At 42.7% G+C, this 11,287-nt stretch overlaps 1 protein-coding gene across 4 annotated transcripts in view; it reads right to left on the bottom strand.

Moving 5' to 3' along the window:
* mettl22 (methyltransferase 22, Kin17 lysine) overlaps positions 1-11,287 on the bottom strand; it is a 29,159-nt gene that overhangs the window by 2,775 nt on the left and 15,097 nt on the right. For 3 of the 4 annotated variants that reach the window (XM_085402877.1, XM_085402878.1, XM_085402876.1), the window contains exons 4-11: positions 10,968-11,092; positions 6,433-6,473; positions 6,027-6,171; positions 5,646-5,717; positions 5,178-5,231; positions 3,413-3,490; positions 2,917-3,019; positions 342-510 (exon numbers count right to left, since the gene is read on the bottom strand). In XM_085402877.1, the coding sequence (XP_085259003.1) occupies positions 342-510; positions 2,917-3,019; positions 3,413-3,490; positions 5,178-5,231; positions 5,646-5,717; positions 6,027-6,171; positions 6,433-6,473; positions 10,968-11,092 (787 nt within the window). Of the gene's footprint in view, positions 1-292; positions 511-2,916; positions 3,020-3,412; positions 3,491-5,177; positions 5,232-5,645; positions 5,718-6,026; positions 6,172-6,432; positions 6,474-10,967; positions 11,093-11,287 lie in introns of those variants that run through there. The other variant, XM_085402880.1, reaches the window with a different exon arrangement.

Here is an 11,287-nt window from a genome sequence, read left to right as displayed (position 1 = left end):
TCAAACCTAGACTCATCCATCGGATTGCCAGAGGGAGAAGCATGATTTGCCCTTTCAGAGAACATGCCACCATTGACAGTTGACTGATTAATAGTTGCTAGTGCGGAAATTTCTTGACTGGACTTGTTGCACATCCTACCACACTGGAGTTCACCGAGCTCCTGAGAGTGATCTATTCTTTCATAAATGCTTGTAGAAGCAGTCTGCATGTCTAGGACACCTGTGGCCATGGAAGTGATTGGAACACCTGGATTCAATGACTTGGATGGGTAATACTTCTGGCAGTCTAGTGTATAAAACTGTAGTTATGGTCAAATTATGTTGGCTAATGTTTTACTCACCAGTTGTTCTACACGTTCATATAAAATAAACTGATCAAAGTTAGAAGGGAGCTGATCGACTCTGAAACTACATCGTCCGTTCTCCAGGTCCTGAAGTTGGTTCATACAGTGGATGAAATGATCATAGGCTTCACAGGAAACATCCATGTGCTGCAAGGTGAAGTTCATCCTTGAAGATAGAAACATAGTCACTTAAAAAGTAGAAGTAGGGGCGGCTATGGCTCAGGAGACAGAGTGGATCATATGTACTAATGAAAAACTCTGGTGGTTTGAGGCCTTGCTCCTCCAACCTGGGTGTCAAAGCATCCTTGCCAACATTCAAGATAGTGTGAGATTGTGAAGGCTAGCTTAGGTACAGAAAAAAGCACTCGTGTGAATGGAGGAATGAGGCTTGCAGTAAAAAGGACCTTGGAACGTAGAGCTTAGGGTTAGGCTAACCCTTAAAGCCATTACACACTGAGCGTGTGGCAAAAACCAGCGACACAAAATATATATATATAAATAAAATTGAATTGAATTGAATTAAAAAATCCCAACTTTTCCAGATCCAGACTTGTCATGTAACATCTATACAGACTAAACATTGTGTTTTTGCAGAAAATTTGTCCTGAAATAATGTACCTAGCACAGGGGTGGGCAATTCCAGGCTGTGAGGGCCGGTGTCCTGCAGGTTTTAGATCTCACCTTGGGTCAACACACCTGAATCATATGATTAGTTCGTTACCAGGCCTCTGGAGAACTTCAGGACATGTTGAGGAGCTAATTTAGCCATTTAAATCAGCTGTGTTGGTTCAAGGACACATCTAAAACCTGCAGGGACACCGGCCCTCGAGGCCTGGAGTTGCCCACCCCTGACCAAGCAGATAACCAGCTTCAAAGCATAATGTCTCCACCTCCGTGCTGGACTGAAGGGATGGTGTTTTCTGGCTCAGCATTTCTCTTCCTCTAACACAGCAGGTCAGGCTGTTGCCAAACTCGACTTTGGTCTCATCTGACAGCAGCACTTTCTCCCAAGCGTTCTCTGAATCACTTACAAGTAGAGTTAGATTTCCTGAAAGCCCACAGTTTTCCCATAGCTTAACTTCTCGACATTTTTGCCTGGTATAAACAGTTCAGTATTGCAGACAGTTTTAAATTCTAAGAAAATTATTCCTTGTATATTTCTTCTTCTTAACATCTGAACACTACAGCTATAATTGTAGATCACGGACAGATCCACACAGTACCCTTTGAGGCTGAGAACTTGTGGCCTCCCTCTCTTGTAATGCAAGTGTACTAGCCAAAGGTGGAGTCCTATCATGTGATATGAAGCGGCTAAATAAGTTGTCAAGTTAATTACAGAACATTTTTGGTAGAGGTAGTGAGATTATTTGAACATTTAAGCAGAGTTTTAAAACCTTTGTTTTGCCAACACGGCGGTCAGAGTGCAGCCTTACACAGCAGTCGAGCTCCTCGGGCATCGGTTTAGAGCTGAGACACGTCCCAGGCTCCGGTGAACGAGGTGATCCAATAATGTATTTTCTACTCTGTCCTTGCTCAACCAGCAGCATCGAGCACGCTTACTGATGCTGTTTCAATTTCTTACCTCAAAGTTGCCTCAATGTCATTGACGCTGAGAACTGCTTCATGTGTTGATGCAGCTTTACTGTGGTTGTTACACTTTCTTAGCCTCTCATAAAGTTTCAGTTTTCAGGCCCCTCTTCTGTGGAACCAGCTTCCAGCTTGGATTCAGGAGACAGACACTATCTCTACTTTTAACCTCCTAGGACCTGCGTCCACATATGTGGACATCACATTTTGGGTTATTTAGACCAAAATACAAAATTTTGCTCTACAAGGGCCTGAGTTCCACTTACGAGGACATTATGCTGCCACTGATCTATCAAAATTTAAAACAAACGTCCTCATATGTGGATCTAATTTTTCTCAGAAACAAAAATCAGGTAAAAAAAAAAAAAATCTGGTAATTCTTTGTTTTTACATTCATCAGGTCCCAATCAGCCCAAATAGCAAAGAGAAATTAAAAATGCTGCCGTGGAAGAGTTCGGGTCTTAGGAGGTTGGTCAGGGCTGGATCAGGTGACCCTGAACCCTCCTTTAGTGACGGTTCGCTCCTCGGGGTTTCCCATAATGCACAAAAAGCTTTTTTTCCTCCTTTCACTTCCCACTACTGCATATCATTACCGTGTATCTTCTCACATTGTTTGTGTTTTGTCTCAGTTGTTCTGCTTTTCTTTACCCTCACACCCAACCTGTTGTGCGATTTCTATTACAGAGTCTTGACTTAACAATATAAAACACCTTGAGGTGACTACGGTGGTGAACTAGCACTACATAAATGAAAATCAATTGAATTTATCGTCGTAGTTGGGTGGAAGTTAATGCTCTGTATGTTTCATGCTGAGTCAAGTTTAAAGTTTGTTTGTTTGCAGAACCTAGAAATATTAATCCTGTACATTTTCTCATTCTCGTGTGAGTTGGCTGACCCACTATTTTTATCAGCTTAAGAAACATGATCATTCCACTGTGTATAAGGCCAAATATGCTCAGGTATACTATATATGTTTTCACCATACCTTTTCTCAATGGAGATGAAGACAGTGCAGGTGTGTGGAAAGTTGCTGCAGAGTCGGTGCAGTGTTCGGAATAGGCCATCCGTCAGATCATCATCATAACAAACTGGTGACACATTAAGAAATCTAATTATTGCTGAGCTTCTGCATTTGACGGTTCCATAAATGACTCTAAAGTCTGAACTCAAAACTGTCTCAGTAAATAACTGCTTTTTACAAATCGCTTCACGAGTTGCTTCAGTTGCTCAGCAGTCTGGAGCCTCCTTTGCCACATACAGCATCTCAGTAGTTCACACTGTGTGCTACTCTGGGCTTTGCATGGTAGCGTTTCTGACAACGAACTGGTGCTTAAACCTCGCTGTGAGGCACATAATTTTAAAGGTTTGCCCACAGTGTCTTGTCTAGAACCTTCCCACCTTTTTCAGTAACTCTTTCAGAGTAGAGCATACATGGTGAAAAAGAGCTCTGATCTTTTAGAGATGTCATCCTTAAGACTTACCATCAGCAGCAATTATGATGCTAGTGTTATTCAGATCTGCTACCTCCTCCTTTGTCCAACTAAACTCCACAGCAGCATCTGCAAAGATCAGACAAAGGAAAGTAGTTATCGTACTGGTTTCTAGTTCGGTGTATTGGTGGTTAACCAATCAACTCATACATCCAAACTGGAGACTAAAGTCTGTTACATCCATCCAGCCATTTTGCGGTCAAGCAGGCCGCATTCTGCGCAGAGAAGCCCAGTGTTCCCTCACTCCACCCACCACCTCCAGCTCATTGAGGTGGGAATCAAGATTTTTCCCAGCCAGCCACGAGATGAATCTCTCCAGCGAGTCCAGACTCCTGAGTCCCGGGCCTCTTCCCAGTAGGACACGCCAAGATTACCTCACCAAGGAGGCATCCTAGTCAGATGCCCAAACCACCTCAACCGGCTCCTTTCAACGTGGACGAGCAGAGGCTCTAATCAGAGTTCCTCTTAAAGAATCAAGCTCCTCATCCCATCTCTGAGGGAGAGCTCAGCCACTCTTTGAAGGAAACTCATTTCCGACGCTTGTATCTGTGATCATAGGTGAGGGTAGAAATGTAGACTGACTGATAAACTGACAGCTTCGCTTTTATGCTCAGCTCTGTCTGTGCCACAGCAGATCAGTACAGCATCGCATCACTGCAGACGCCACCTCAGTTCCTTCGTTATTCTCTTGCTCCCCTCACTTGTGAAAAAGACCTCTGAGATACTTGAACTCCTGCACTTGGGGCAGTATGTCCCCGGGGCCCTGCCACTGTACAGCCGTTTAACCTAGTCAGTGGCTTCACCCCCAGTGATGGTGGTATCTACCACCAACAGGTTGATTTCACACAACTTCTCTCTGCACAGTGCGAGGATGTTCTCTTTCCATCTGGTCTGCTCCAAGTGCATGAATGTCACTTTGATCATGAAGATCCACAGCAGCCTGACCACAGTGAAGCCACAGCTGCTCTTTTCCTTTATCGCCTGCTTGGGGCAGTGGAGCTGCTACAGCCTGTTCCAGCTGGTGCCAGCATGTGATCCGGCTTCCACAACTCACCGCAATCTGCCAAAATCCTAGAAGCTGGTGGCTTTGAGTATAAGCTGGGCATGTTGCAGCCCAAGGCAACACAAGCAGACCCAGTGACTGTCATTACAAACACAGAGTCAAGCCACAGACTCTCTGCTTCCTCTGGTGTAAGGAAACACAGACAGCCAGTCCTCCAACACCCGAGATATTTCCCTTCTTTACTCAAAGAGACCTTCAGATAAATACTTTTACTCTGACAATAACATTCATTCTATACTAATTTAATGCTTGCTACTTTTTTGTATAATGCAAGTAGGACTCAAAAAGCATAAAACATAACTGTGATTGGTCTTTTTTCATTATCTAATCTTACAGTCACAGTAAACTTGTAATAAAGAATAAAGAACATTCTTAGAAAGAAGTTTCACAGTAAAGCTAGCAAAGGTTTCTGACCTCTGAGATGTGGCCCTGAGGTAAGCTTGCACAGGCATTGGTCGGTCAGATGCAGGTCTTAATAACAGTGACAAAACGTTGAATATAAATGTCTCTCCTGAAACTCTGCTTTAGAGGATGGAATAAAGGGAGGAGACAGCCCTAAAGACAATCACCGTTTTTCCTCAATCCATCTCTGCGTATCCAAGCAACATTTTCTGAAGTGCTGTTATTGTCCAAATGTGTCCACACCTATCTTTGCACAGCGTGTTGGTTTATAAAATGACATATCTGTGTTACCTGTGCACAGGTCATCCTGAAGCCAGTCCAACTGCCTTACTTTCACCTCGTGATCTGACGGAGAGACAAGATTGCATTAAGTTTGATGAATCTTTGCAGTTTGTCATGTGATTTAGAGAGTGAAAGGATGGAAATTTTAATAACTATATATACACACACACACACACACACACACACACACACACACACACACACACACACACACACACTATATATATATATATATATATATATATATATATATATATATATATATATATATATATATATTTTTTTTTTTTTTTTTTTTTTTTTTTTTAAGCTACGTAAATATATTCCAAAGCCAAAAGGCATGGCTGTGGCTCAGGAGCTACAGCAAAGTGTCCTTGGGACAGATACTGAGCCCAGACTGGCTGCATGGTCTCCAGCAGTGTGTGTGGTCTGTACACCGAGGGAACCCATGAGTAGCTGATTTGACAGCTTTCTCACCTGCAGACTTCAGCATGTGTTTATTTAACGCTACATTTCTTTTACACATCTGTAGAAGGTCTTCTCCCACATCTGTAAAACAAAAATGAAAAAAAAAAGCCCTAAACAAACAGTCAAATATTTGTTATTCGATCTAAGTCCTGGACAGAGTGTGAAATAAGAACGAACTGTTAGGTAAGTTTGCACTGCCCACAGCAGCTAACAGTGGTTTTCACTAACCCCCATCTCCTTGTTTGCAATCTTTATTTTCCTTTCACTGGATAACAAAACAAAGCCCACAGTGCGAGCACTCAGCATCCGATATGTTGCTGGTAGTTTGTAAATGTTGTTTGCAGTGTTTAAGTTTAACAACAGAAGAGTACGTGCTTCAAGGTATCGTACCTGTGCAGTAGACTGTTTTAGCTATGGTTGCTGTGATGATGCTGGTTAAGCCTGTCCCTGCTCCTAGTTCTAGGACTGTAGCTCCTCTGAACATGACTGGGTTTGAGAGGATGAAGTCCACCATGAATAATGCCCCACGCCACACCTGACGTGAGCAAAGAAGACATGAGCTGATGCTGTATTTGACTCCAACTGATTATGCAAAGAATTTCATGGTACACTTCCATTAATATAAGATAAATACTAGTGGATGTAGACAATTTTCAAAAAGTCCGTCTAATCCAATTTATTTTCTGGCTTTATCAGATAGATGCAGTGGAGACTGACAGGAAACAGAGAGAGGGGGAGACATGCAGCACAGGGCTGCGGGTCAGACTCAAACCCAGGCCGGGTAGAATAAACTCACCTGTTTGCCAACATCCTCCATGGGTGTGGCCATCGTGTGCTCTGTGAATAGATTGGACACATTTATTAAACACATCCAAAAACTCTCCTCGTGTCTCCAGGTCTGTGGACATGACCCTGTTATGATACTACTGTCATCTTCCTTTGTCAACTGACTGATAAAGTTTGTGTGTTTGTATCCAGCAGCTGTTTTAATAAACAGCTCTGTCAATGAGTGAACAGCATGGGCTCAGGAGATGGAGCAGAAAAACAAACAGTGAATATGAGTTTAAGGAGGCTTGTAGTAGAAAGCGTTTGAACAGAGTAGAAAGTCCTACATAAGGACCTGTCCAGTCTATTTATCACCTAGGATGTCAGACTATTCATTTTTATTTTTTTTCATTAATTTAGTCTTAAATTAAAGAAAACATGTGCAGGTGCTGGTCTGTGTATGAAGTATAATTCATTTGCAATTTGCTGAAGTTCTAGAGTTACAAACATGTCTTTTAATGGGATCTCTGATTTTCACTGTCCTACTCAAATGAATTCAAATGTGTGCTGACAGGTGTGAGTTTGCTCTCTAACAGCTGATGCTGTCTAAACCAGGTGAAAACATTTTACTGTCATTTACATGAAGATGTGCATTACACGTGAGGGGCCCAGAGCATGAGCCTGTTCCATTATCCAGTTTGTACAATGAGTATTGAACAAGTTTGATGCCAAACTGGAAATAAAAGTAGTTTACCTTTAAAGAATAAAATCAAGTATAAAATGTGATTAAAAGAAGGAGGAAGATGATCAAATTTTAGCCTGTGGGAGTCCAGAGGAAACAAAACCCGGGAGTGGAAGGAGTTTGGTGGGTAATCAAAAAAGGGAAGTGGAGTCTGGGGAAGAGGGACAACTTAAAGTCACTGATGTGGTTAAACAACTGTACAGTAGCAGGGCCTGTGCGGTGGATGAGATTCGCCCTGAGTTCCTGAAGCCTCTGGAGGTTGTAGGGCTGCCCTGGCTGACATGTCTGTGCAACGTCGCGAGGAGGTCTGGGGTGGTGCAGGGGGGACCGGAGGGTGTGCTCTATCTAAAGAGGGATCAAACTTCTCAGTTTGGAGAGGAGAGCTCAAAGCTGAATCTCAGATTCAGGAGGAACAACGTGGTTTTTGTCCTGGTCTTGGAACTCTGGACCAGCTCTTTATCCTTCCCAGGGTATTGAAGGGTGCGAGGGAGTTTGTCCAACCAGTCTACATGTGTTTTGTGGACTTGGGGTATACTGTGGGGGTTGCTTCAGTATATGGGGTATCTGGCCACACACAGGCCATTAGTCCCTACACAACTGTAGCGAGACTTGGTTTGTGTCCCCAGCAGTAAGTCAAACTCATTACTATGATATGGTCATCATTATGATATGGTTGCGTTAGCTTCATCAGGTGGTGACCTCCTCCCTGCACTGGAGAAGTGTCCGGCTGAGTGTGAGGCAGCAGGAATGGGAATTAGTACCTCCAAGTCCATAGTTTCTCAGCTGTAACAGGGTGAGTGCTCACTCTGGGTGAGGAACAAGTTACTGCCCAAGTGGAGTACAAATATCTCAGGGGCAATGTTCCCTCTAATGTTTCATGTGTCTGAGCGAACACACAAACTCCCTGAGCGTCCCTTGGACCACTGTGAGCGACAGCAGACGTGTGCACTGTGGTCACGCCACCATCCAATCCATCCAAGTTACGGTTTATTAAAATAATCAAATTGCAGCATTTACATTTATGTTAGACGACTTTTAATTAACTGGAGACTGGCTGTTCCCTCTAGGCTGCGCACGTGTGCACTGCTGGCACGTCTCTGCGCACAGAAAATCTGCGTTGCGCACAAAAAAAAAATCTACCTGAATTGAAATTAAAATGAATACTTTAACAATCCTGTTTTGCAGTGTTAGTCAGTGACTGGCTGCTCCCGTATGGGATCAGAACGAGGCCACCTTATCCCACAGTCCAGCCAATGATGCGATTCACATTCGTATATACGCAGCTGATCAACGTGGTTGACCGGCTATGACAGCGTCCTTATGTGCCGACACCGGTGTTTTAGCAAAGCGGCTGATGTGGAGTGAAGCCACGTTAATGACAACGTGTACAACCATTGGAGACGTGAGCAGGACAGACGGAACAACTGACGGAAAAAGTGTGGACTTTATAGCAGTTTTTAAATTGTGTTGATCGGCCACGTAAAACCAGAGTTATGATAAAAATATCTGCAATGTTTGTTTTTCTTCCTGAATACTGTCGTTGTTTATATTTACTGCAGGAAGAAACGGTAAAAACAGCGTTTTATAAGGAAAACGCTCGAAAGCCTGAGATGTGAGAGATTTGAGACGTTTAGCACAAATCTTGTGTAGTTAGTGTGTAGTTAGTGTGTAGTGTAGTCAACAGTTTTGTTGTGTGTCAGAACAATGAGGCGCCTGCTGAGTGTTACAGGTGTTGCAGCAGTGATACATCTGCTGCTGTCAGGCCTGCAGGTATCAGGCTGTTGTTCTCCTTCATCTCATAGTGGACAGAAATTATTTTTTGGAGCGGCACAAATAATTTGTGTGGCATCAGATTAGATGCAGAACAGCTGATTGTTCTGTAAATAGTTTGAAATGTTTGTTTAAAAACGCCTTGGCTGCATTTTTAGGTAAACAGCTGCAAAAAACTTTGTTTGCATAACTCAGTAACTTTTTTGAAGAAGTAACTATATCATTAACTGCCCAACATTGGTCATTATTTACTGTATTTTGCAGACAGAGTTACAGACTCATAATACAAGTCAGAGCAAAAAAACAGAAAGTCGTGTTTTCAAAATTGGAGTTCAGGTTATTTTTACTTCCAATAGTGTTAACATGCTACAGGTCATCAACAAGATTTATTTAAATTTTCATTGTAAGTGGGCTAAAGCAGTTAATTAAAAGTAGTCCAACATAAATGTAAATGCTGTAATTTGATTATTTTAATAAACATGTAACTTGGATGAATTCGATGCCAGCATGACCACAGTGCACACGTCTGCTGTCGCTCACAGTGGGATCGCTCAGGGAGTTTGTGTGTTCGCTCAGACACATGAAACATTAGAGGGAACATTGCTGGCAGATGAATTTGGGTGGTGTCCGCAGTGATGCGGATCCTGTACTGAATTGTTGTGGTGAAGTGAGAGCTGGGCTCTCCCTTAGAGATCAGATCGAGCTTTTTTGTCAATTTGTTGTGCATACAATTGTAGTGCAAGCAAAATGAAGAGACGTTTCTCCAGGCGCAACAAATATGATAACACACACACAGACAATATGCAAACCCTCCCTACACTCATCCATCCCAGACGTATCACTATTAAATCCTCACCTAAAGTTTACAGTTAAATAAGTAAATAAATGTGTGCGAATGATCAGTGAGTAAAAACTTTAAAGTAATCAGAATATCTTTATTTTCTTTGTAACAAGTACAACAAAATTAAGTGCAGTTTAAATAAAATTACAAAAGAATAAAATAAAAAAAGGAGGTATGTTAAAGCGAATTGTTAAATGTTTTTATGCTTACCATCTCTACATTGTTTCAAACTGTAGGATCAAAGACATTCCTTTGTCTCTGACCACCTCTCCAGACACTGGTTTTATTGTAGATACATGCTATCTGAAAGATCTGTTTGTTGTGTGGTAAGCTTCCTGCTTTTATGATCCTTTTGGTGAGCAGGAGGTCACACAAACACACCCCATCACACACACACACGCACGCACGCACGCACGCACGCACGCACGCACGCACGCGCACACACACACACGTTCTTGCACATGCATAGACAGGTGACCACGAGCCATTCAAAACACTTTATCAGCATTGTTGTCAATGCGACGGGATGGTATCAGGATACAACTGGTTTCTTTGCTCACAGCACTATGCTGAGGTTTCCTGTCTCACAGAGGTGTCCCTGGACTCTCTCTGCAAAGGTGCGTTTCGCAGTCTCATCCCCTGCACTTAAAGCTGCATCTCGGGCTGTCAGCAGTGAGCGCACCTCACTGGTAATCCAGGGTTTCTCGTCGACACATGCAGTGATGGTCTCACAGTGGCATCCTCTGTGCATGTAGCAGTGTAGCTGCTCACTGCCTCCAGCAGGCTGCACCTCTCTGATCCTGTCTGGCCAGTCACACCTGAAGTCACCTTTACACCTGCTCTGCCAGGCTTCCCTTCAGCTGCACTGCCAGACTGTATTCCACCAGGCAGGCCTGAAGTCCCAGAGCATTTATCATCTACTCTGCCTGTGTTGCTGTGACGAGCCCACTGTGACGCACCAGAGCAGTTTTGTTAAACTAGCTTTAGACTTTTTCTCTGTTTGCAGTATTTGCTGGTTGAATACTGTCCCTTGACTTCCATTTTGCAGCTTTGGGTACATGTCATGCTCCTCTTTTGTGGACAGCTCTTTTCTTTAAATTACAAATTCTATTACCATACAAAGACAATTTTTCTACTATCTGCACTCATGATAACAATAATAATATTTATGAGGTTTTTTTTAAAAGAAACAATATAAAATCAAGATTCTTACCAATCCTTATGACATCTTTTAACCAGTGACCCTCTTCTTCTTGTTCCATTGCATCATTAGACTGTTTGAGAACTACTGGGCGAGTCCAGTCCCGACTGCTGCCCTCTGTAAGGTTTGGCCGAGGTCTGAGAAATAACAAAATATCACATTCATCAACAGAAAAAAACAATAACTAAGCTGCATTTTTCATTTTTATGTTGCTAATTCTCCAGAAAAGTTACAGCATTTTACTTACAGATATGTGAACAGCTGCACATTTCTTTTGTCTTAGTGTAGGTCTGCTATTTTTGGAATTTGAATAATTACTGAAGGAATACTCT

This window comes from Rhamphochromis longiceps, linkage group LG4 (genome assembly GCF_057381845.1).
Source record: "Rhamphochromis longiceps isolate RC_006_pf linkage group LG4, R_longiceps_female_GT1.1, whole genome shotgun sequence".
In the NCBI taxonomy this organism is placed as follows: domain Eukaryota; kingdom Metazoa; phylum Chordata; class Actinopteri; order Cichliformes; family Cichlidae; genus Rhamphochromis; species Rhamphochromis longiceps.
The sequence above is the reverse complement of the archived record's forward strand: the minus strand, read 5'-3'. Positions and strand labels throughout refer to the sequence as shown.